This window comes from Ranitomeya imitator, chromosome 4, assembly GCF_032444005.1.
Source record: "Ranitomeya imitator isolate aRanImi1 chromosome 4, aRanImi1.pri, whole genome shotgun sequence".
Classification (NCBI taxonomy): domain Eukaryota; kingdom Metazoa; phylum Chordata; class Amphibia; order Anura; family Dendrobatidae; genus Ranitomeya; species Ranitomeya imitator.
The window spans coordinates 35,408,378-35,434,737 of NC_091285.1; the positions used below are offsets into that span (position 1 = coordinate 35,408,378).

Genomic DNA, 26,360 nt, shown 5'->3' on the forward strand with positions numbered 1-26,360 from the left:
CCTTCTCCATTCTGACAGTTCGTGAAAACGGACCGCGCTCTGGTGTTATCTGACTGCGGTCCGATTTTTTCCGGACCCATTGACTTTCATTGACAATTTTCATCCTACCCTCGGATCAAAATCGCACATGTCTGGTATTTTCGGCGGACCACTCACTCGAAGGAAAAAAAATATTGGACTTGTGCCCAGCCCCATAGAATATCATAGGTACGAATGCTGTACATGAGAACCACAGATACCACTCACACGCAAAAATTGGAAGTGTGAATGAGACCTAAAATTTGCTTTTATGCCGTTTAACCTTGTATTCACACTAAGTGTTTTGCTTCTTGAAATTTGGAGTGAAAACTCCACGTTTTTAAAGGGAACCTGTCACCCCCAAAATCGAAGGTGAGCTAAGCCCATCAGCATCAGGGGCTTATCTACAGCATTCTGGAATGCTGTAGATAAGCCCCCGATGTATCCTGAAAGATGAGAAAAAGAGGTTAGATTATGTCGTACCGGGACCGCCCCTGGGTGAGTATAATATAACCTCTTTGGCTACGTTCACATTTGCGTTGTTGGGCGCAGCGTCGGCGACGCGACGCAACCAACAACGCATGTGCACAACGCTGCGTTTTGCGACGCATGCGTTGTCATAAGAAAGCACAGAGCAGGAATTTTGGCGCAGGGAAAAAGCTACAAGTAGCGTCCTCTGAGCCCTGTCTGCGCGTCTATATGACGCATGCGTCATAAAACGCAGTACAACGCATACCGGCGCATGTCCATGCGCCCCCCATGTTAAAGATAGGGGCGCATGCGTCGGTATGCGTCAACGACGCTGCGCCCAACAGCGCAAATGTGAACGTAGCCTTTTTCTCATCTTTCAGGATACATCGGGGGCTTATCTACAGCCTTCCAGAATGCTGTAGATAAGCCCCTGATGCTGGTGGGCTTAGCTCACCTTCGATTTTGGGGGTGACAGGTTCCCTTTCAGGAGTATTTTTTTTGGGGGGGATTATGGACAGTTTTTGCTTCAAAAAAACTTCTCACAACACCTCAGTGTGACCATATACTAAGGCCACGTTCACGCTTTGACTATTTGGTGAGTTTTTTACCTCAGTATTTGTAAGCCAAAAACCAATAATGGGTAAAAAAATACAGAAGTGGCGACGTGCTTCTGTTATACTTTTCCTCAGATTGTTCCACTGCTAATTTTGATTTACAGATACTGGAGGTAAAAAAAAAACCTCAAGAAACACTCAACGTGTGAATGTGCAACTTTTTAGGCCTCAGACATCAGTGAAAAGTCGTCGGAGTACGGCCGGCCGCGCGACTCGTGACTCGAAACCAGCCTCGTATTATCCAGCTCATATCAGACACCGACATGGTGCTCCATACTCCGACGTCTGAATGATGCTTTACCCATGACCTGAAAAATTATGTTTTTTACTTCGTTTTTTTGCCGCCATCTTGTTACGTAGCAAAACAATTTTATTGTTCCGTGTTTTCTTTTCTTTTTTTGTGGGCTGAGTTGTTTTTTTTTATTTGTAGCAGGTCTTTTTTTTTAATGGAAAACAGCTTTTCTTTCACATTTTTATTTTTTTATTATGAAGTTTACCGTGTGGGATAACGTTATAGCACGGTACAAAGTGGTCGCTAAGGGGTTAAAAGCGACATTTTCATTGTAAGGCAGGCGTTACACTAAAAGCCCCCCTGTACAAGGCCAGTCACGGATTATAAGAGTGGGACCCCCTTGGTCACAGAGACCGTCCCCCGTGTGTTTTTCCTGTCACGTCACGCACGGAGCTCCCCGCACCCGCCTCCTCCCGGTTATGTGACACATTATGAAACACAGACTGCGGGCTGTTTCACAACAAGGGCAGGAGTCCCCGCCGCAGCCAATGGGAGCGCGCCCGGCGCGTCATGTGACCGCCCGCTTTATGTAATGCTGCTGGTGGCACTCGCTGCTTTGTGCTATGTCTTCGGTGCCCGGTGCCCGGCGGGGACATCAGGAGGGGGCATCAGGCAGGGGCCAGGGCATTTCTCACTCTCCTGCAAAGTGCAGGCTGTGACTTTTCCTGTGTGTGACGATCAGCTGCTCCTGCATGGCGTGCCAGGACTGAGCACTGGCAAGCACTCCCCCAGATGCTGAGGGATACAGGTGCATGATGGAGCTCCTGAGTTGCCCATCCTGCCAGCACACCTTATGGGAACCTGTCACTTTAGCCTGTGGACACACTTTTTGCAAAAAATGCCTTAAAGGGGTTAACAGATGCCAACTTTGCACTCTAAGGGTAAGGATCAGCGGTGCCCAGGAGCTCAGATGCAACACGCTGCTCGCCAGCCTGCTGGAGCGGTGCCTGAACATGGAGGCCAAGGTGGAGAGGATCACAAGGGACCTGGAGGGGCTGATCGCCAGGCAGCAGTATGAGGACGCGGGGGCGACGGCCTGCCGAGGAGTCGTCATGGGTAAGGGTTAAATGAAAGACCCCTCTTATAGGGGTATGATTCTGATTTTATCACATCCTCCCTACCTATCAGGCTACTTTCACACTAGCGTCGGCCCGACGTACCGACACATCCTGTGACAACGCAGCACAACGGGGGCATCGGATTCATTATTACAACGCATCCGCTGCCCCATTGTGAGTTGCGGGGAGGAGGGGGCGGAGTTCCGGCCGCGCATGCGCGGTCGGAAATGGCGGACACGACGCACAAAAAAACGTTACATGTAACGTTTTTTTTTTTGTTCCGACGGTCCGCCACAACACGACATAACCGTCGCTTGACCGTTGCGACGTGTGGCAATGCGTCGCTAATGTTAGTCTATGGGGGAAAAAAGACAACTTTGCAGGATGCGTTTTTTTTCACCAAAACGACGCATTGCGACGTTGCGTCGTACGACGCTAGTGTGAAAGTAGCCTTACTTATTTATCCGGAGCTATTTTAATTTTTTTGTCCCCTCCCTTTCCAAAAGCTTTTACACTATTTATTTATTATTATTACTATTATTATTATTATTAATAATTAATTTAAAAAAATGTTGAATTTTTGAATGTCATCATTTATTTTTTTTTGTCCAATGGAAAATGCAAAGAAAATTTCAGGTACGGTAAAAAGAAAAAAAAAAATCCTTTTTTTTGTTTTTTATCGTAAAAATGGCCTTGTAGCGTGATCCTCCAGGTAAGGGCTCATTCACACAGCCGGTTTTCACGTACGTTTGCTCTCTGTGGTTTAAATGAATAGCACTCGTACCTATGATATTCTATATGGAGTGTGCGATTTTTATTTTTTACCTCTAAGCCGAGTGGTCTGCAGAAAAAAAATCAGAAACAAGTCCGATTTTGATCCAAGGGATCAGATCAAAATCCACAATGGAACTTTGTGGGTCGGTGAAAACATTGGACTGCACTGGGATGACGTCTGAGGGCGGCCCAATTTTCACAGACTGTCAGAATGGAGAGGATAGGGAAACTGTTTTTTTTTCTTTTCTTTTTCTCCAACTCTGAGAAAAATTGATGGTGCTGTGATCAAAGTCTGATCAGAATAATCGGAGAAGTTGGTCGTGTGAACCTGAGTACAATTACTGTGATCCAAACTTGTACAGGGTTTTTTATTATCTCTTGTTATGTGAGGGGCGAGAAAAAAATCTGAAATTTGTAAACAAGAAAAAAAACATCTTGGGTTGAGCCTGAAACTTTTTCTTTCCTATATGGCATTTTGATATGTTTTTTTTTTTTTTTTTGCATTTTTTTTGAGAGGTACGAGAAGCGCATATTGAACCTCACACTATATATATATATATATATATATATATAGATATATATATATATATCTATATATATATATATATAAAGAAAGGAACATTGACACTTTTTTTTAATACTTGTGAGACAAAAGCAATATGTACTTTTCTCACGATGGCTTCCCTTTCAAGAGAACCTGTCACTTGACATAAATATGTCATTTTTATACTCGTTATAAATGCTGCTGTTCTACTGAATCCGGCGTTGTTTTTCTTTTGTTCCTGTGCCGCCCAATTCCTTAGATATGGTCCTTTCTTCCCTGTATATTCTTATCTTTTAGCCAAGTGGGCGTGTTCCTCAATTCTTGATGACCATGAACTTGAGGGCCATATCCACTTGGCTAAAAATACAGGAATTTCTATACAGTGAAGAGGAGGCCGAATCTCAGGAACGGAGAGGCGTAGCAACAAGAGATAACGAGCGCCGGATTTTGGAGAACAGCGCAATTTATGCCAGATTTAAAAGAATATATATTTATGGCAAGTGGCAGATCCTCAAAATCACTCAACCTGTCAGGACATTTTTACTTGTGTGCGTATTATGTGCAGTTTTCATCAGAGATTGTGTGAAACTGATTGCAGGACCATGTCAGTAGTCTGTGGCCACCGGACGGGAGCCCCGAGAAACGCCTCCTACCTACTAGTCATCAGTCGGCTTAGGCTACTTTCACACTGGCGTTTTTTGCCAGACGTCGCAATGCGTCGTTTATGGCAAAAAACGCATCCTGCAAAGTTGTTTGCAGGATGCGTTTTTGCCCCATAGATTAACATTAGCAACGCATAACATTAGTGACGGTTGCGCCGTGTAGTGGCGGACCGCTGGGAGCAAAAAACGTTACATGTTACATGTAACGTTTTTTGCTCCTGACGGACCGCTTTTTCCGACCGCGCATGCGTGGCCTGAACTCCGCCCCCATCTCCCCGCATCTCACAATGGGGCAGCGGATGCGCCGGAGAAATGCATCCGCTGCACCCATTGTGCAGTGCGCCAAACGCTAGCGTCGGAATCTCTGCCCGACGCATTGCGATGGGGAGATTCCGACGCTGGTGTGAAAGTAGCCTTAGCTCATCGTCACAAGTGTCACGCCTCAACGATGACATCTCCTACTTACCAGCGTCCTCCTCTTTTCATTAGCCGGCTTGGCGCATCGTCAGAAGTGTCACGCCTCAACAGTGACGTCGCGCCAGACTGACTAATCATACGACGAGCTGAGGTGGTTCTCAGGGCGCAGATTACTGCCGTGGTCTTCCGTATCATTTTGCCCTGGTCTTATCTGGTTTTGTTAGATAAAATAGCATGGGTTGACGATTTACGGTACTAAATTAGTAGGTGAAATGTGGGACACTAATGGTGGCCATACACATCCAGCAGCTATTCCTCCTTACCTCCCCGTGTACATGTACGCTCGTCTTGGCCAAGCGTACATGTATTTTCAGTGAAGAAAAGGGGGGGGGGGAAAAACTTCTAGACACAACGTGCCCAATCTATCTTCCCATATCAAGTCCCTTGCATAGATGGTTGACCGATTCGGCAGAAATAGCCGACTTAGGACAGGTATCGGCTAATGAGTATGGACAGCTTTCTTGGAAACAACAATTAGGTGTCGAAAGTTTACAGGTCTGGAGGCCTCTGTACGCCAATGGATGGCGTGTCATTGACACCTTTTTTTCTGTCGAAAATGACGGCATCCATGATAAAGGCTCTGACGTAAGCCTCGTTTGCTCATATGTTATCTCTCCAGCCTTTCACTTCAGGAGCCATGTTGTGTAAGAATCTGCGCTGTTACCAGGAACACAAGGAAGTAAACAGAATGTAGTGTTTCCTTCATAGACAGATATGAAGATCGGGTGACAGGATTTTATGTAACAGACTGTGACGTGGTATAATAAGGGATTATGTAAGTGAAGCTTAAAGGGGATGTCAGACAACAACATATATATATATATATATATAGCTCCTGCAAAAATGAAGAGACCACCACATCAAAACCCTGTCATGGACAGCCCAATCTCCAGACCTGAACCCCATTGACAACCTCTGGAATGTAATCAAGAGGATGATGGATAATCCGTCACAAGCCAGCAAACAACGAAGGACTGCTTACATTTTTGCGCCAGGAGCAGTGTGAAAGACTGGTGGAAAGCATGACAAGACGCATGAAAGCTGGGATTAAAAATCATGGTTATTCCACAAAATATGGATTTCTGAACTCTTCCTGAGTTAGGCCGGAGTCACACTACAGCGAGATACGGCCGAGTCTCGCAGGTTAAAAACAAGCTCTGGCACCGGCACTCCGGAGCGGAGCGTGCGGCTCCATGTATTGCTATATGGCTGCACGCTCCTCTCCAGAGTGCCGCTGCCAGAGCTTGGTTTTAACCTGCGAGACTCGGCCGTATCTCGCTGTGTGTGATCCCGGCCTTAAAGGGAGCCTGTCACACCCCAACCTGGAGTTTTTAACTAAAAGAGCCACCTTGTGCGGCACTAATGCTGCATTCTGTCAAGGTGGCTCTTTTAGTTGGGGTCCCTGCCAACGCTTAAATATTTATTTTTATAATTTGCCCCTCATACCTGTAGTTTGTCCGGGGGGCATGTCTTTTCCCCTCTGGCACAAACGCCTCCCAGCCATCACTCAGGCCCTCCGCTTCCTTCATTAAGGTCCCCAGAAAAAAACAGACATGTCTTCATATGTTTAGTGCTTACACACGGTCTGTGTTAAAATATGGACGTGTGCATAGCAAGTATCGAATATAGTGGATTCATGTGGCATCTGTGAAAAAACGGATACCACACATTTATTTTTCCTGCTGTGAATGCCGCTGTTCTCCTGAATCCGGCGTTGTTTTTCTTTTGGTTCTGCACCTTTCCGTTCCTGAGATCTGGCCCCGATTACTTTGTATATAAATCTTGTCTTTTTAGCCAAAGGGGTGTGGGCCTCAGTCAGCCGTTCACAAAGCAAAGTTGATGACCACGCCTACTTGTCTAACAAGACCCAACTTTTTAAACAGGGAAGAAGGGGCTATATCTCAGGATCAGAGAGGGAGAGGAACAAAAAAAACAAAAAAACAACAACACCGGATTCAGTAGAACAGGGGCATCTTGGAAAAAATATATATTTATCCCAAGTGACAGGTCCTCTTTTTAAAGGGTCAGTTGCATAGATAAGGAAGGAATTTATGGCAAAGAGTCATTGCTTATATCATTATATAAATGTCTTGACAAGCTCTATTATTTGGAAAATGTATTTTTCAGCTCCTGACGATGTTCCCTTGCGGATACTGCGCTCCCAGGTGTATTTGGGCTTAAAGCAATTTCCAGAATCTTTGCGGGAAGCGGAGGTGATCTGTGATCTGCAGCCACAAAACCCCGAGGTCTGTATACATCGGCTGTACCATATTGCGATATGCTCGGCAATTCAGGGGCGTTTCACTGATGCTGGAAGTTGGAAATGCACCGGGCGCTAAAATATGAAGGGGATGGCCGACCGGGGCACTTAAAAGTGGGTAAGGGCAGTCTCACACGTCCAGATAATTCCGGTACCGGAAAAATCGGTACTGGAATTGTCCGTGTGCCCGTGCGTTTCTGTGGCACATCAGTGTGGCACACGTGCGGCACACGTGTGCCGCCCGTGTGCCCACTGGGTACCACACTCACCGTGCTGGGTACCACACGCACCAGCATCTGGTGCTGAAGCCGCCATTCATATCTTCCCTGCAGCAGCGTTTGCTGTAGAGAAGATATGAATATTCCTTTTTTTTTAAGTTTCTCGTGTTTAAAATAAAGCTCCATGTCCCCACCCCCGTCCCACCCCCTGTGCGCCCCACCGCTGTTCTTAAAATACTCACCCGGCTCCCTCGCTGGCTGGCGCTGCTTCCTTTGCTGGCCGCACCCTCTACTGTATGCGTGGTCACGTGGGGCCGCTCATTTACAGTAATGAATATGCGGCTCCACCCCTATGGGAGCTTTATTTTAAACACGAGAAACTTAAAAAAAGGAATATTCATATCTTCTCTACAGCAAACGCTGCTGCAGGGAAGATATGAATGGGGCTTCAGCACCAGTGGGGGGACAGCGCTTACTGTAGCGCTGTCTCCTGCACGGCACACGGACTGCACACGGACAATGTCCGTGTGCGGTACGTGTTTTACACGGACCCATTGACTTTAATGGGTCCGTATAATCCGTGCGCTCCCACGAACACTGACATCTGCACAGATGCATTGATTTTAATGTGTCTACGTGTGTCAGTGTCTCCGGTACGTGAGGAAACTGTCACCTCACGTACCGGAGCCACTGACGTGTGAAACCGGCCTATGAAGAAGTTATCACCTCTCCATGGCAGAGGTAATAACTTCTAGATCAGTGGGGGTCCAATCTCTGGGACCCCCACCGATCTCTAGAAGAGGGGGCACACTTTCCCCAATCAGGATGGAGCGCAATGCGTATACTCGACCGCTGCTCCATTCATTCTCCATGGGACTGACACTATAGCGCTCCTGTGGATAGGTGATAACTTCTTCACACCTTTCTAAAGAGGCTCTTTTACTGGATTTTTTTTTTTTTAATTTTAATTTAAACTTAGTACCTCATCGAATTTCCGCTCCTGCACTGATTCTGGAACAGTTTTTCTTTTTCTTCTGTGCCCCTCCATTCCAAAGTTATGGCCCCCAGAAATAAAGATATACTACAGGCGTTTGCGTTCTCTCTTCTAATGCTGACCAATCTAAACATGGCCACGACCACACACGAGTTCTGTGGTACACCCCCAATAGGTCGCTGGCTGCCTATTGGTTGCTATGACAGCAGGGGTCTCTTAAAGATCCCCATGCTTGTCATTACGGAGCTCCTTTGAAATCCAGCCTGTGGTCGGGCTTCAAAGGAAACTGTGGCTTTTGCTATATACAGCATTGCTCAGAGAGTTTCAAGTCCCCTAAGGGGACTAATAAGAATAGTGAAAAGTAATAAAGTTCCAATCACACCACCTTTTTCCTTATTAAAGGAGTTGTCCACTACTAGGACAACCCCTTCTCGATCTTAAAGTGTGGCCCCAATTAAATAAAAAAACCAGTACTCGCCTCCCATGCCGGCGCCGTTCCAGGGGTGTCCCCGGACTCTCGTGCAATTGCGTGACACGTGGTTCCCGGCGCCCAATCAGCACTGGCGTCACTGTCCCCGCCTTCTATCAAATTGAACATGAAGAGGAAGCCAGGGCTGCAGTTGATCTGACTTCCTCTTCATGTTCAGTTTGATAGAAGGAGTTGTAGTGCGCTTGTGAGATCGCTGTACCAGCGACTTTGTAAACATGTCTGACCACAGCTCCGTACACCATCTCTCAACTCACACAGCAAACACAGGAATCTTGTCTTGACCCCTCCTGATCATAAATGTATCGCCTATTATCATCTGTCCTGTGAGGGTGCATTTATACTATGGCCACTTACAGTCATGGCTGAAAGTGTTGGCAGCCTTGAAGTTGTTGCAGAAAATGAAGTATGTCTCCCAGAAAATGATTACAATTACACACGTTTTGTTATACACTTGTGTATTTCCTTTGTGTGTATTGGAACAGCACAAAAAACAAAGACAATAAGGTAAATTGGACAAAATTTCACTCAAAACCACAAAAATGGTCCGGGCAAAATTGTTTGAGGTCATTTTCCTACTGGAAGACCTGTGACCTAGGATTTAAACACAGCTTTCTAACACTGGGCACTACATTGTGACCCACAATCCTTTGGTAATCTTCAAATTTTATAATGCATTGCACCCAGGCAGCAAAACACCCCTAAACATTTTTGAACCTCCAACATATTTGACTGTAGGTATAGTGTTCTTTTTTGTGGACCCCATTCCATTTTCGGTAAACGGTAGAATGATGTGCTTTACCAAAAAGCTCTATCTTGGTCTCATCTGCCCACTAGACGTTTTACTTGAAGGATTTTGGCTTAGGAAAGAACCTTTTAGGGACTGCGGGTCAGGATCTCTAGTCTGCAAAGGAACTGACCGTTTTTAGTTTGTTACCTTTTTTCCCGAGTGAGCTGCTCCTCTAGCATAACAACTATTTTGGTTCTCAAGTCCTCAGACCATTATCTTCACCTCTCTCTGTTCTCCTTGCTTAGTGTGGCACACGCAATGCAAAGATTGAGTCAACTTCTCCCATTTTTATTTGGATCCATGTGTGATTTTTATATTGCCCACATCTGTTACTTGCCACAGGTGAGTTTGACTGAGCATCACATGTTTGAAACAAAGTTGTGTACCCACAATTTTGGAAAGGTGTCAACAATTTTGTCCAGCCCATTTGGGGGGTTTTGTGTGAATTGTCTAATTTGCCTTTTTTTTCTCAGTTTTTTTGTGTTGTTTCAATACACACAAAGGAAATAGACATGTTAATAACAAAACATTTGTAATTTCAGTCATTTTTCTGGGAGAAATACTTCATTTTTTTGGAACAATTTCAAAAGTGCCCACACTTTCAGCCAAGACTGTATATGTGAACACACTGCCAGTCACCCAATGAACAAGAAAAACGCTTGTTTGTCAGGTGAAGTTATTTCTAAGCTTGGGTACAGCACTCAGACCAAAAATATTGTGAATGAGCGCAGAAAGAGATGCTCTTTGCAGTTTTTTTGTGCCCCACCTAAATTGACGGCTACCTAAGTGAGGACGCCTCTCAATCCTTCTAATAGGGTATACGAAAATGGGTTTTGTTTGGCCCAATGCAGACATCTGTGATTTCCAGAGCCGCTGCAGTCCCTTGATCTGAACTGAACAACCTTGGACTAAGGAGACCTGTGGCTAGTATGAATATTATGGTCCTTTCTCAGACTACGTTTCACACATGCTTGAATTAAAATAACTTACCAAGGTGTTATGAATCTTTTGTGGCAATATGATACCTCGCTCAGCCATATGCCTCTGCATGACTTGGGTGTTGTCCTCAGCTTACAGTCTGGCTACTTTCCATATATTGCTTAAAGAAGCAGTCCTCCCATCAAAATTTGTATCCTCCTAATATATTGCAGTCATCATATTATATAGCACTGTGTACTTACAATTGCTCATTTAGCCCTTCTACCCAGCTAATTCTTCTCTTTTCCATTAGGTCTATGACATCACGTGATTAAAAACTGACTAGCTGACTCCTTCTAAGTTCTGTGTAGAGGTAGGAGGTCAATTTTCTCTGCACAAGTCATGAGTCACTGCAAACGTTCATGGCGGGGGGGAGGAGCGGAGCAACTGGGTCCGAAGTTGACGTGGGGAATAAGGGCAGGAACAAGAGACTTCCTGTCTCTACATAGAGCAGAGAAAAGAGAAGAACTAGCTGGGTAGAAAGGCAAAATGAGCAATTGTAAGTACACAGTGCGACATAACATGACTGCAATCTATTAAGAGGATAAAAACTTTGACAGAAGTGCTATTTTAATACCATTACACATTAACATTTTGACCCCATTGTATCATTTGCGTTTTTTTTTAAGCTTCTTTTCTTTCTTTTTTTTTGTCTTGTAGCTTTTTTCCTTTTTTTTTTGCTCCAAATTCTTCAAAATGGTGCAGACGGTTTGTGTTTTTCGCAAAATGAAAACTGCAACTTTTGGTGCTAAAAAGACACACAAAAAAGTGTAGTCCACTAAAATGTTACTCAATTTGCGCAAAAATTTTGAGTACATTTGTGGAAAAATGTTGCGACCTTTCAAAAAGTTGCAATTGATTGATCAAAGTCCTGCCCACAATGATGAACATTTAAAAAAAAAAAAAAAAAAAAAGCAAAAAAAAAACCCCTCATCAATTCGACCTTAAAAAAAAAAGTTGTAAATTAATTAAAAGAATAGTAATGTCTTATAGATGACCTGTCAACTCTCCGATACATCCGTTTCGTAAGTGGACCCAATAAATGACTAAGTCTGAAGCATCTTATCATGTGCGGTTCCTCTTTCCATAATTCATTTCTTTGGTCCAGAAGTTTAGCATATATGTCAGGAAAATCTTCCAAGCTGCACAGTAAATGCCTACTGAGGGTCCATTAGTCAGAGGCAAAAAGGTGTCCTCCTTGCCCTGGAAGAAGCATTTAAAAAACAAAAATAAATAATGGGTAACCCATTCCTGCTGTTTTTTTCTTTTTTGTTTTTTCATCTCCTTCAGCCAAAAACCATAACTTTTTTTTTTTATTATTATTTTTCTGTGCACATACAGTGTCATGTAAAAGTTTGGGCACTGTAGGTCTATGACATCACATGATTAAAAACTGACTAGCTGACTCCTTCTAAGCTCTATGTAGAAACAGGAGGTCAATTTTCTGTGCACAAGTCATGAGTCACTGCAAAGGTCCGTAGCAGTGGGAGAAGCTGAGCAGCTGGGTCAGAATTACTGTTACTGTGAACAGTTAAGCAAGTTGAAGATGAAATGTTCTCTAAAATGCGTAAACACATTTCCTTTGCACGTTAGGCTTAAAATATAGTACAGACCAAAAGTTTGGCCACACCTCATTTAAAGATTTTTCTCTACTTTTATGACTTTGAAAATTGTACATTCACACTAAAGGCATCAAAACTATGAATTAACACTTGTGGAATTATATACTTAACAAAAAAGTTTGAAACAACTGAAAATATGTCTTATATTCTAGGTTCTTCAAAGTAGCCACCTTTTGCTTTGATGACTTCTTTGCACACTCTTTCTTTTTACATTTTAAAGATTGCAAAAAGGAAAATGGGTTCGGGCACCCTAGGAGATTTGTGTAGTCGGATAACTTTGACCAACTTTTCAGACGTTAATTAGCCTCTTAACGTTATCGATAGTTCACTATCGTCAGGAAGGTTAGGAAAGGCCAGGTGATTCAAATTTCCCTGCTTTTTAAAAACCCTGCCTCCTCTAACCTAGTGCCCAAAACAGCAGCCATGGGTTCTTCTAAGCAGCTGCATAGCAGTATGAAAATGGTGAAAGCCTACAAAGCAGGAGAAGACTATCAGAAGATAGCAAAGCGTTTTTTAAGTTGCCCTTTCCTCTGTTCAAAATTTAATAAAGAAACAGTGGAGGTCAAGATAAGGTCTGGAAGACCAAGCAAAAATTCAGTGAGAGCTGCTCGTAGGACTGCTAGAGAGGCAAATCAGAACCCCCGCTTGACAGCAAAAGACCTTCAGAAAGATTTAGCAGACTCTTGAGTTGTGGTACATTGTTCTACTGTTCAGAGACTCCTGCACAAATATGGCCTTCATGGAAGGGTCATCAGAAGAAAACCTCTCCTGCGTCCTCATCATAAAATTCAGCTTTAAAAGTATACAAAAGAATATCTAAACAATCCTGATGCATTTTGGAAGCAAGTGCGGAGAACCAATGAGTTTAAAATAGAACTATTTGGCCACAGCGATCAAAGGTATGTGTAGAGAAAAAAGGGCACAGAATTTTGGAAAAAGAACATCTCCCAACCATTGTGTATGTGTGTGAATCACTCAAGCTTTGGGGTCATTTTCCAGCCAATGGCACGGGAACATTTCTCAGGTGGGGGGAAGAATGGATTCAATTAAATTTCAACAAATTCTTGATGCAAGCATAACACCATCCAGAAAAAAACTGAAGTTGAAAAGAGGATGGCTTCTACAAATGCATAATGAGTCTAAGCACACATCAAAAGGCACAAGCTGAAGGATTTACAATGGCCCTCACAGTCCCCTTATCTGAACACCATTGAAAATCTGTGGCTAGACCTCAAAAAAGCAGTGCATGCAAGACGACCCAGGAATTTCACAGAACTGGAAGAATTTTCCGAAGAAGAATGGATGAAAATCCCTCAAACAAGAATTGAAAGACTCTTGGCTGGCTACAACAAGTGTTTACAAGCTGTGATACTTTCAAAAGGGAGTACTACTAGGTACTAATCATGTGAGGTGCTTAAACATTTGCATCGGACCATTTAACTTTCAACATGGAAAAGATGAAAATGCATATATTTTTTTTTGCCAAAGGCTTTCTAGAGAACATTTAATCTTCAACTTGCTTAACTGTTCACAATAACAGTAATTTTGACCAGTGCGGTGAAATTGTGTAAAAAAAAAAAAAAGTCTGACATTGTTTTTTTTGGGAATTTATTTTTACGGCGTACATTGTGTGGTAAAAATGATTTGCCAATATGATTCTCCTCATCAGTACTTATGTTAGTGATGAAAAAAAAAGTTACAACTTTGAAATTTTTTGTTGTTGATTATGTTGACGATTTCCGACACCAGTAAAGTTTTTTAATTTTTCTTTTAATAGAACTGTGTGAGGTCTTATTTTTTTGGGTGGGGCCAGAATGTTTTTATTGAAACCATTTTAGGATAGATGTGACTTTTTCATTTCTTCTTGCAGAGACCAAAAAAAAACGTAATTTTGAATTTTTTTCTGTTTGCTGCTTTTATTGATTGGGTTAATTATTTTTAATATTTTGATAGATCAGACTTTTCTGAACCTGACAATATCAAAATGTGTATTTTTTATCATTTTCATTTTTAATGGGGGAAAATTGGAGTGATTTTAAATTTTTCTTTTTTTTTTCATGTTTTTAAAACTTTTCTTTTTTTTGTTGTAACTTTTTACTTGGATCTATGATTGTTTGTGCTATAGCACTGCTATATTTAGCAGAAGTCATTATCTTTTAAAGCCCGGCCACAGGCAGGTTGTCAAGGGACTTCCATGTTGACAACCATGGAGGTCTTCAACAAACCCCAAGCTGTCATAGCAACCCATCGGCGACCTGCGATAGCATCACGGGCGCTCTGAAGGGCTGTTGTGAGAATACCATTATACAGATCTCGTATAATTCTTCAGATGCCTCCATTTAATGTACTGTATACCTGGAAACCTACGCCATAGGTGCAATGTGATTATAACCTCGACGAGAGCCCCCAGAATCTGTCACCTAATCTCAGATCAGCATAATGTAGAGACAGACCCAACTCCAGGGATCACTTTTTGTGGCTGCTTGCTGTAGTTTTGATCAAATCAGTTTTATTAACATGAGAGGACTAGTAAACCTGCCGCCCTATAGTCCTTCATATTCATCAGCTCTATATAACCACACCCCCCCCACCACTGATTGGCAGCTATGCACTGTGTTCACATAAAGCTACCAATCAGTGGTGTGGGCGGGGTTATACACAGCTCAGTATTCAGAGGACCGCTAGATCTTTGATTGATTTTATCAAAACTACAGCAAGCAGCCCAGTAAGTGACAAGTCGCTGGAATCGGGGTCTCTACCTCTAAATCTTGTTGCTCTCAGATGGGGAAACCGAAACTCCGTAACAGATTCCTTTTAATAAGCTCTTTTCTCGTTATGCTGTATTTCACAGGGATACTACAGAAAGGGAATGGCTTTCCTTTATATGGAAAAAAAGGAAGCTGCTCTTAAAGAATTTCAGCGATGCCTAGCCTTAAATCCACATTTTACTACAGCCCGTCATGAGATTGAGCAGGTAACGCATTCTCTTGTGTTGTGCTGATGTAGAAAAACATGACTGGTTTCCTTCAAAAATAGCACCACCCCTGTCCATAGCTTTGGTGTGGTATTGCAGCCCAGTCTCATACCTTTTCAATGGAGGAAAGGGTAATCTGCCATATAAGACACACGCCATGGATCGGGATGGCGCTGACTTTTTATATAACTCCATTAAGACTGAAACTATGTAGAAAACTCTAGTAATGTAAAACTCATCCAACCTTGGGAAGGCATTGTTCAATGTAGCGCAGGTCAGGAACGGAGAGATCAGGGTAAACAAGTAGGCAAACCGGGTCGATAACAGGAGAGAAAATTCAGGACTAGGCCAATACAGAAAACTAGCTACTAGGAACCCAAGTTCAGGCAAGGAGTGGAGTCACCAGATATGTCACCTGCGATAGGCCGGGAAAGCAAATCTCTGCAGGACAGCGTGGATACAAATTCTTGCCAAGTTTGGCTGCACCTCCCTATAACCGGGAGGAGACTTACAGCACCAGGCAGAAACAGCAGCGCTGGATGTGATGTACAAGGCAGCTCAGAGTGATGGTCTGCTACTGGGCGGAGCAGAGCAGAACACACAGGTAGTGGGGCTGCGCCTAGAAGGCATGCAAATCGCCGGCGTAACATTCAGACCTTCTCTATAGACCTGTACAGGGCCTTACTGTATCATTATTTCTTTTAGATATTGGATGACACAGGTAGTTCTGCGCCTTCATCTCTGGAAGATTTTATGGTTGAGGGGTCTCAAATCTCTAAATGGACCATGACGGAAACCTCCAGCCTTATAGCTCCTCTTCAAGCTGCGACCATTGGATCAGAACGCTGCGGTAACGGCAATGAGGTAGCACAGCACAATGGAAAAAATATATGTACTGTGCAGTTTTAAAAATATGATGGCAACACATAACCTTAGATTTGAGGAAGCCTCATGATGATGAAGCCCTATGGGGCTATAGCTCATATATAAGTGTGTACGTATATGTATGGATTTCAGCACAGGAAAAGGTCTTGGTGCTTATATAACGTAATTTTTATTGCGTTTCTCTGCCCTTCCGCTGAAATTGCTTTCTTAGGATGCTGCATAAACCTTCTTTATACTGCAAAACAAAGTAACTGTAATGGTGTCACCAGTCTCGGTGTTGCATGCAGGAGGAGCTCAAGCAGCCTTTATACAAAATGCACCGATGTTCTCCTTCTGAGCGGTGTCAGCTGCTTTTCATTAGGCCAGTCAGTAAGGCCCGAGCTGGAGAATGGGAGCGACATTTCCCACCCAGGTTCTCTGGTCACTTCTAAATCCTGGACCCAGAATCTACTCAAACAAATCACTCAATGACCTAGTGTTGCTGGGGATTTACATCACAAAGACCAGCCACCTCGGTGATACATACACACTGCCAACCATTTTACCTGACTCCTTCTTACAATACATATATCTTTTGTTACTGTGCAGAAGATATAGGCATGTGGGGAGAAATTGTTGCTAGGTAAGAAGGTTTTCAAAAAAATGTAATTGTTTACAGCAGTGTTCCCCAACTCCAGTCCTCAAGAGCCACCAATAGGTCATGTTTTGAGGATTTCCTTAGTATTGCACAGGTTATTGAATGCTTGCCTGTCCATGTGATGCAATTATCACCTGTGCAATACTAAGGAAATTCTGAAAACATGAGCTGTTGGTGGCTCTTGAGGACCGGAGTTGGGGAACACTGGTTTACAGTTTATTTTTATCTTTTGGGGTCGTTGTTCTTCTGCAGAATAAATTTCGGAGCCAATCAGATGCCTCCGTTATGGTATTGCATGATGAATGCTAACATAGTTCTTAATGATATGGGTTGTTTGTAGGTACCCATCATGTAGTACCATCAGAGAGGAGCGTGATTGGCTCCAAATTTATTTTCCATCAGGACAACGACACCAAACATACAACCAAAGTCAGTAAGAACTACCTTCAGTATAAACCAGGAGCGAAGAACCTGTTTTTGCCAAGCGCCATTTGGATATTTTTACTGTCCTTTAGGGGACGTACAGAATGATCAACTTCAAATTTACTCTGCTATATTTGGTCAAAGATTTAATGACCTCCCCTGTAATGTGATGGCTGGAGCTGCTTCTCTTCAGTCCGGCTGTGATGTTGGGTGGAACGGATGATGTTGCTACTCGTAACTGACTTTCCAGGTTTGCGTCGGTTTCGAGTGCAGGAGACTCTTTGCAGTGATAAGTTTTGTAAGAAACTCCCAGAAATGAGTTGTACCGAACACAAATGTTTATTACACTCCATGTCTCCTCACAGTGGGAAATCCATCACTGCTCACGTTACTTTTATAGAACTCAAACAGTGGGAAATTTGCAGTATAAACTGACGAGCAAAAGGGTAACGATGTTTTGAAATTTTGACTTTCAGGCTCCGTATCTCACCATCCACTTCTGTTTTGAGTGTGAGACTACCATCATTTTATAGACAATCCTCTTTGTTATCTCGTACATAAATTTGACTTGCAACTATTCAGCATTTGATTAGTTATGCAGATTCTTGTCATGTCACTGCAGTGTTACTGCTTTGCTCCTAAAAATCTAAATTTCATTTTTTATTATTTTGTAAATCCACATTTTGGCTTTCAGCACTGCCTGAATCCTTCTGGACATGCTCTTGGTCGGAATCAAGCATGTCTTGTCCAAAATCTGATCCCAGGTCTCTTCTATACGTTCCCAAAGTTGGTGCATACTGGTCGCCTCACTTGGGTATGTATACAGGTTGGACATGTCTGAATATGCTATAATCTAAACCATCCATTGTAGCTCTGGCAGTATGTTTGGGGTCATTGTCCTATGCCTCAGTCTCTAGTTTATCTTGCCCTGGCTTCATCCATCTTGCCATCAACTCTGACCATCCTTTCTGTCCCTGCTGAAGAAGAGCCTCCCCACAGCAGGCTGCCACCATGTTTGACGGTGGGAATGGTATTTTCATGGTGATGTGCATGGTTAGTCTTACACCACACATAGTATGTTGCACTTAGCCCAAAAAGTTCTAGTTTACTCTCTTCTGACCACAGCTCCTTCTTCCACATGCCAATTTTGTCCCCTACATGACTTTTAACAAGCTGCAAACCGGACTTCTTATGGCTTGCTTTCAAAAATAACTTTCTTCTTGCCACTCTTCCATAAAGGCCAGATTTTGTGCAGTATAAAACTAATAGTTATCTTGTGAACAGAATCTCCCACCTGAGATGTGGACTTCTGCAGCTCCTCCAGAGTGATCATGGGCCTCTTGGCTGTTTCTCTAATTAGTGCTCTGTTTGCCTCGGATGTCTGTTTTGGTTGTCTGTCATGTCTTAGTAGGTTTCCAGTTGTGTCATACTCCTTTCATTTTTGAATGATGGATTGCTCCGTGACATATTCAGAGCTTGGCCTATTTATATATAACCTAACCCTGTTTTACTCTTCTACTCAACATTATCCCTGACCTGTCTTGTGTGTTCCTTGGTTTTCATGATGCAGCTTGATCTCTAATGCTCTCAAACAAACCTCTGAGGCCTTGACAGAACAGCTGTAGTTATACTGGAAAGAAATTACACACAGATGGACTCAACTTACTAATTATGTGACTTCTTGGGGCAATTCGTCACTCAGGATTGTATTTATGGGGTATAAGACTACAGGGGCTGAATGCAAATGCACGTCACAATTTTCATATTTAGATTGTTAAAACAATTTTTTTTAAATGAATTTCTTTTACAGTTCACAAATACTTGCTACTTTTTGTGTTGGTCTATCACATAAAAGCCCCATGAAATAAATTTAAGTTTATGGGTGTAACATGAAAAATGTTGAAGGTTCACATGATATGAATACATTTTTCAAGGCAGAGTAAGTAAATTATAACTAAAGAGGACCCTGCTACAGATTTTGTATTATTACCAGGTGACTTAAGGGGTTCCTCTGTATTTGTTTCTAGGGAAAAGCTTGACTGGATAAAGAAAAAAATAAGAAAATAGACTCATCCCTGGAATTCTCCGCCTTCTGCTCCAACATTCTCCCCTAGACTGGAAAATTACATCCAAATCGCCAGTCACCGAACCCTGCAGCCAGTCTTTGGCCTAAGGCTGGGTTCCCATTGCGTTATGGGACCGCGTTAAACGGACAGCGTTGCACGGCGAAATTAACGCCGTGCAACGCGTCCGTTAGCGCGCCCATTCACGCTAATGGGAACGCGCTTCACTAGCGCGTGCCATGTTCGGCACGCGCTAGCGACGCGCCGGTGATTCCTGGCGCGCCGCGGACGCTGCTTGCAGCGTCCGAGGCGCGCCCGCGGTCCGTTCCCCGCTCTCGCAGATCGGGGATCTGCGAGAGCGGGGACGTTACCGCGACCCCGACCGCAGCCTCCTAGAAAACATTGCGTTAGCGCAATCCGCTAGCGCTAAACGGATTGCACTAACGCAATGTGAACCTAGCCTTAGCGGTCAGCTCACCGGCACTCAAGACATCATTGTCTCTAATCCGGTGAAGACTGCTGGAGCGGCAGTGAAGGAGCAGAGGGCGGATTGCAGGGGTGAGTAGGGCTTCTTCATTTAATCTCCAGCCTGGCTTCTACCTGTCAAGTTTAAAAGTGTATCTGAGAATTTCTTTAAAGAGCTATTATTATTATTTATTTATATATACAGATATATCCTTGTCTTGTAGAACAATCCAAATACTCAGTTTGATCTCTTGATGATACTACTATTCTAGATTATTGTTATTATTTATTTATATAGCACCATTGATTCCATGGTGCTGTACATGAGATGGGGTTACATACAAAAAACAGATATCACATACAGTAAGCAAACTAACAATTACAGACTGATACAGAGGGGCGAGTACCCTGCCCTTGTGGGCTTACATTTTACAGAATGGTGGGGATGAAGACAGTAGGTTGAGGGTTGCAGCAGCCCCGGTATTGGTGAGGCGGTAGCTTCGGTAGTGGTGAGGAGGCAGCAGGGTCAGTGCAGGCGGTAGGCTTTCCTGAAGAGGTGGGCTTTCAGGTTCCATCTGAAGGATCCGAAAATGGTTGATAGTCAGATGTGTTGGGGCAAAGAATTCCAGAGGATTGGGGATATTCTGGAGAAGTCTTGGAGGCGGTTGGGTGAAGAGCGGATAAGTGTGGAGGAGAGAAGGAGGTCTTGGGAGGACCGGAGATTATATGAGGGAAGATATCGGGAGATTAGTTCAGGGCTATATGGAGGAGACAGGTTGTGGATGGCTTTGTAGGTCAGTATTAGTAATTTGAACTGGATATGCTGAGGGAATGGTAGCCAGTGAAGAGATTTGCAGAGGGGAGATGCGGAGAAGTAGCGAGGCGAGAGATGAATTAGTCGGGCAGCACAGTTAAGGATGGAATGGAGAGGTGCAAGGGTGTTAGTAGGGAGGCCACAGAAAAGGATGTTGCAGTAGTCAAGGCGGGAGACGATGAGTGCATGCACAAGCATTTTAGTAGATTGACGGTTGAGGAAAGGACAGATTCTGGAGATATTTTTGAGCTGGAGGCTACAAGAGGTGGAAAGAGCTTGGATGTACGGTTTGAAGGACAGGGCAGAGTCAAGGGTTACTCCGAGGCAGCAGACTTCCGGTATGGGGGAAAGCGTGATGTTGTCAATTGCGATAGATAGGTCAGGTATGGAAGATCTATGAGATGGAGGAAAGATGATGAGTTCAGATTTGTCCACATTGAGTTTGAGGAAGCGAGAGGAGAAGAAGGAGGATATGGCTGATAGACACTCCGGGATTCTGGACAGCAGAGAGGTGACGTCTGGGCCAGAAAGGTAGATCTGAGTGTCATCAGCATAAAGGTGGTACTGGAATCCTTGGGACTTTATGAGTTGTCCCAGGCCAAGTGTATAGATTGCGAAGAATAGGGGTCCCAGAACAGAGCCGTGGGGGACTCCAACAGAGAGAGGGTGGGATGAGGAGGTAGCGTGGGAGTGGGAGACGCTGAATGTGCGGTTGGAAAGGTATGAGGAGATCCAGGATAAGGGGAGGTCTTTGATGCCAAAGGAGGAGAGGATCTGTAGTAGGAGGCAGTGGTCAATTGTGTCAAAAGCAGAGGACAGGTCTAGAAGGAGGAGTACAGAGTATTGTTTATCTTTGGCTGTAAGTAGGTCTTTAGTGATTTTGGTCAGGGCTGTCTCAGTTGAGTGATGGGGGCGGAAACCAGATTGTAGATTGTCAAAGAGCAAGTTAGATGAGAGGTGGGAGGAAAATTCAGCATGGACGTGCTGCTCCAGGATTTTGGAAGTGAATGGAAGCAGCGATATTGGGCGATAGCTGGACATAGCTGTTGGGTCGAGGGTTGACTTTTTAAGGATAGGCGTGATTGTGGCATGTTTGAAAGCAGAAAGGAAGGTGCCAGAAGTTAGTGATAGGTTGAAGAGGTGGGTTAGGGATGGGATAAGTGTGGTGGTGAGGTTGGGGAGAAGGTGGGATGGGGTCAAGCGCACAGGTGGTGAGGTGCGATTTGGAGAGGAGACAATTAAGCCCCCCTTCAGTGATCTTGGAGAGGGAGGTTATGGGGTTTGGGCATTGGTCTGGTATACAAAGGGGTTGTGGTGGATGAACAATAAAGACTTGCCTTGTTTGGTCGATCTTATTTTTAAAGTGTGTGGCAAAGTCTTCAGCAGAGATGAGGGGGGTTGGAGGGGACGGTGGGGGGTGGAGGAGAGAGTTAAAGGTTTTGAATAACTGTTTGGGGTTGTAGGATAGGGAAGATACAAGTGTTGTGAAGTAGGCCTGTTTAGCAGAGATGAGAGCAGATTTAAAAGCGAGTGTTGCCTGCTTAAATGCAGTGAAGTCGTCTTGCGAATGTGTTTTCTTCCAATGCCGCTTTGCAACCCTGGACAGTTGCCGGAGCTTTTTAGTGGTTTATTGTGCCAGGGTTGTCTATTGATACATCACACTCTGCCATGAACGAGAGGGGCGACCTTGTCAATAGCTTTTGCAATAGTGGCATTGTAGAAAGCAGTGGCAGTGTCTGTGTCGTGGAGTGAGGATATGGATGCCAGTGGTAGGACAGAGTTAGAGAGCGTGTGGGAGTCTAGGTGTGCGAGGTTTCTGCGGAGGTGCACATGTTGCTAGACATGGGTGACTGGTGAGGAGGACAGGGTATGAGAAAGTGAGCAGATGGTGGTCGGATATAGAGAGAGGGGAGGTGGTCAAGTTAGATAGAGAGCAGAGACGGGTGAAGACCAGGTCTAATGTGTGTCCGTCTTTGTGGGTGGCTGCAGAGGACCACTGAGTAAGTCCAAAAGATGAAGTAAGGGACAGAAGTTTGGAGGCTGTTGACTGAGGGGTATCAGTGGGGATGTTGAAGTCACCCATGATGATGGTGGGAATGTCAGCAGAGAGAAAGTGAAGAAGCCAGATGGAGAATTGGTCAATAAAGGCAGTGGCCGGGCCCGGAGGTCTGTATATGACAGCCACTTGGAGGTTGGAGGGAGAGTAGATGCAGACAGAGCGAACTTGAAAAGAGGGGAGGATAAGGGAGAGTAGGGGTGGTATTGGGTTAAAGGTGCAGTTAGAAGAAAGGAGACGACCCACTCCTCCACCATGTCTGTTGCCGGGATGAGGGGTGTGGGTGAAGTGGAGGCCGCGCAGCAGGGGAGGCGGTGTCAGAGGGTGTTAGGCATGTTTCTGTGAGGCCAAGGAAGGCAAGCTTGTGAGAGAGAAAAAGGTCATGAATCACATGAAGCTTATTGCAGATTGAGCGGGAATTCCAGAGTGCTCCAGAGAGAGGGAGCAGAGGGTGGGCGTCAGGGGCACGAGTTTTATGTCGGAAAGATTCCCGTAGTTCATATTAGATCGGGAGCGGTAGGAGGGGGTAATCATGGGAGGTATGAGCTGTGGGGGTCCAGGGTTGGGAGATATTTTGCCAGCAGTGAGGAGAAGCAGAGAAAGGGAGAGCATATGAGAGAAGGACAATGGCCAGCTTGTTTTATGTTTTATTGAGACAGATTTGAGGTTGAGGAGCAGGTCAGCAGAGGAGGACAGGTGGGGAGGTAAGAGTGCAGTGGAGATGATTATTTGGTTACAGGGTGCTGGGGTTTGTGGATAGCGAAGGAGAGAGAGAATTAGTGGAGAAAACACTGTAAGGGCATATGTAAACATGATGAGGGAGTAAGATGGGTTAATAGAAAAGCTAAGTCCAAGTAATAAGAAGTGCTTACTTTGCAGACATACCCAAAAGAGACAGACACACAGAGTGGGGTCCTGACTCCTGCCGTTGAAATAACTGTGGCGTCTCTATGCTTAGCTGCGTGATGCTTTGCTGCAGGGATTTATTAGAATTTTGTCCAGCATGGAAATTTCTGAAACTTTATAAATCACTTTATTAGGGAATTTGTATTAATTTCTGTAAGAAATATGCATTTACATGGCTTCCAAACTCCTGATTTTCCCCAGTCATTTTGCCTTCTTTTTGCTGCATTGATGTCAGAACGTATTTATTTGGAGTACTGATAATGGCAGTGATAGGTCAGCCTAGCACCTCTGTCCTCACATCAGATGGATTTCCTTTCGCAGCATATATACAGCGTTAGTGCTGATCTGACCCATCACTGCCATCATCTGTACTCCAAATTATTACATTCTGATAGCAATGCAGGTGCAGGCAGGTGAATAGACGACTTGGGAAAAGCAGGGGATAAAAACCACTCAATTGCAATTTTTTTTTTGTTTTACAGTAATGAAGACCAATCTCTTAATAAAGTGATTTGCAAAGTTTCATAACTTTCCATGCTGGACAAAATTGTTTAAGGCTATGTGCACATGTTCAGGATTTCTTGCAGAAATTTCCTGAGCAAAACAGGACATTTTGTGCAAGAAATCCGCATGCGTTTTTGCGCGTTTTTACTGCGTTTTGGTGCGTTTTTTTTGCGGATTTTTCCGGAGGTTCCCAATGCAGTAATACAGTGGGAAATCCGCAAAAATCCGCAAAATTAATGAACATGCTGCGTTTTTTACCACGATGCGGTTTTTTTAGCGGAAAAAAGCGCATCATGTGCACAAAAATTGCGGAATGCATTCTAAATGATGGGATTCATAATGTATGTGTTTTTTCACATTTTTATATCGTTTTTATAGCGGAAAAAAACACGAAAAATCTGCAACGTGTGCACACAGCCTTAAAGAAATAAGTTTAGTTACTCTTTAATGTCACTCCTCTGCAACTAAGGTTGTGTTCAAATCTCATCTGTTCCTCGAAGGTATAGGTTGTGTATATTTCCTGGTGTATACCATTGTTGTGTCCGTAGACCTCCTTTTATGCACTGTATGCTATAAGATGGTCTCTTAGGCTCCACGGGGTCGATATGTGGTGGGTTTAGAGATGAACTATTCGATTCATATTGCACAGGACCAACATCTCGCACCGTCATCCTCAGGCCGTCATGCTTAGCCCCTCATCCTCAGGCCGTCATCCTCAGGCCGGCATGCTTAGCCCGTCATCCTCAGGCCGGCATGCTTAACCTGTCACCCTCAGGCCGGCATGCTTAGCCCGTCATCCTCAGGCCGGCATGCTTAGCCTGTCACCCTCAGGCCGGCATGCTTAGCCCGTCATCCTCAGGCCGGCATGCTTAGCCCGCCATCCTCAGGCCATCATCCTCAGGCCGGCATGCTTAGCCCGTCATCCTCAGGCCGGCATTCTTAGCCCGTCATCCTCAGGCCGGCATGCTTAGCCCGTCATCCTCAGGCCGGCATTCTTAGCCCGTCATCCTCAGGCCGGCATGCTTAGCCCGTCATCCTCAGCTAGTCATCCTCAGGCCATCTTCCTCAGCCCGGCATGCTCAGCCTGACATCCTCAGCCCGGCATGCTCAGCCCGGCATCCTCAGGCCATCATCCTCAGGCCGGCATGCTTAGCCCGTCATCCTCAGGCCATCATCCTCAGGCCGGCATGCTTAGTCCGTTATCCTCAGGCCGGCATGCTTAGCCCGTCATCCTCAGGCCGGCATGCTTAGCCCGTCATCCTCAGGCCATCATCCTCAGGCCGGCATGCTTAGCTCGTCATCCTCAGCCAGTCATCCTCAGGCCATCTTCCTCAGCCCGGCATGCTCAGCCTGACATCCTCAGCCCGGCATGCTCAACCCGGCATCCTCAGGCCATCATCCTCAGGCCGGCATGCTTAGCCCGTCATCCTCAGGCCGGCATGCTTAGCCCGTCATCCTCAGGCCATCATCCTCAGGCCGGCATGCTTAGCTCGTCATCCTCAGCCAGTCATCCTCAGGCCATCTTCCTCAGCCCGGCATGCTCAGCCTGACATCCTCAGCCCGGCATGCTCAACCCGGCATCCTCAGGCCATCATCCTCAGGCCGTCATGCTTAGCCCGTCATCCTCAGGCCATCATCCTCAGGCCGGCATGCTTAGCCCGTCATCCTCAGGCCGGCATGCTTAGCCCGTCATCCTCAGGCCGTCATCCTCGGGCCAGCATGCTCAGCCTGACATCCTCAGCCCGGCATGCTCAGCCCGGCATCCTCAGAACGTCATCCTCAGCCTGTCATCCTGTGCACCTCTGGCCCTTATTAAGCATGGCAATTTCAATGGCTGGGCGTAGAAATGAATATCGGCAGCCATAAAGAACCGGACTAGGCATCATACCAGTATAGTATAAAACTCTTGCTCATCTCTAGCACGAATACATTTGCTCAGTTTGTTATTTCTGCATTTTATATTTTTCCACATTTTTTTTATAGTTACAATAAAGAATCTGTTATATGTTTCCTTATACCGTATATATAATAGAAAAAAATAGTATATATTTTTTTATAGAAGTTTGTCATCCTACTGCAGAATGAGGATTCTCGAAATTGATTTCTTTGACTAACCAATGCTGGGGGGCCCCATAGTGTATAAGTGATGCTACTCCCGTGTATACTTGCTGCTATTCCAGTTTTAACACAGAGGTTTCTGTGATTTTACAGAGTAAATGCAGAATTAGTTTAGAGAAAAATTCATGTATTGGATTGATATTAAACAAGAAATCATGAAGCATACACGTAGTATATGGCCGAGAGCAATACGATATAGCTCTCCCAATCACAATGTCCAGAAAAACTGGTTCACCAGGACAACTCCAAAAGTCAT

General features: G+C 44.6%; 1 protein-coding gene across 1 annotated transcript in view; it reads left to right on the top strand.

The window, feature by feature from the left end:
- The first annotated feature begins 1,913 nt into the window (after window positions 1–1,913).
- LOC138674437 (LON peptidase N-terminal domain and RING finger protein 1-like) overlaps window positions 1,914–26,360 on the top strand; it is a 54,214-nt gene continuing 29,767 nt past the window's right edge. The window contains exons 1-4 of the mRNA XM_069762279.1: window positions 1,914–2,451; window positions 7,038–7,156; window positions 15,111–15,233; window positions 15,939–16,097. Of these exons, the coding sequence (XP_069618380.1) occupies window positions 2,148–2,451; window positions 7,038–7,156; window positions 15,111–15,233; window positions 15,939–16,097 (705 nt within the window). The 5' untranslated portion in view covers window positions 1,914–2,147. The remainder of the gene's footprint in view (window positions 2,452–7,037; window positions 7,157–15,110; window positions 15,234–15,938; window positions 16,098–26,360) is intronic.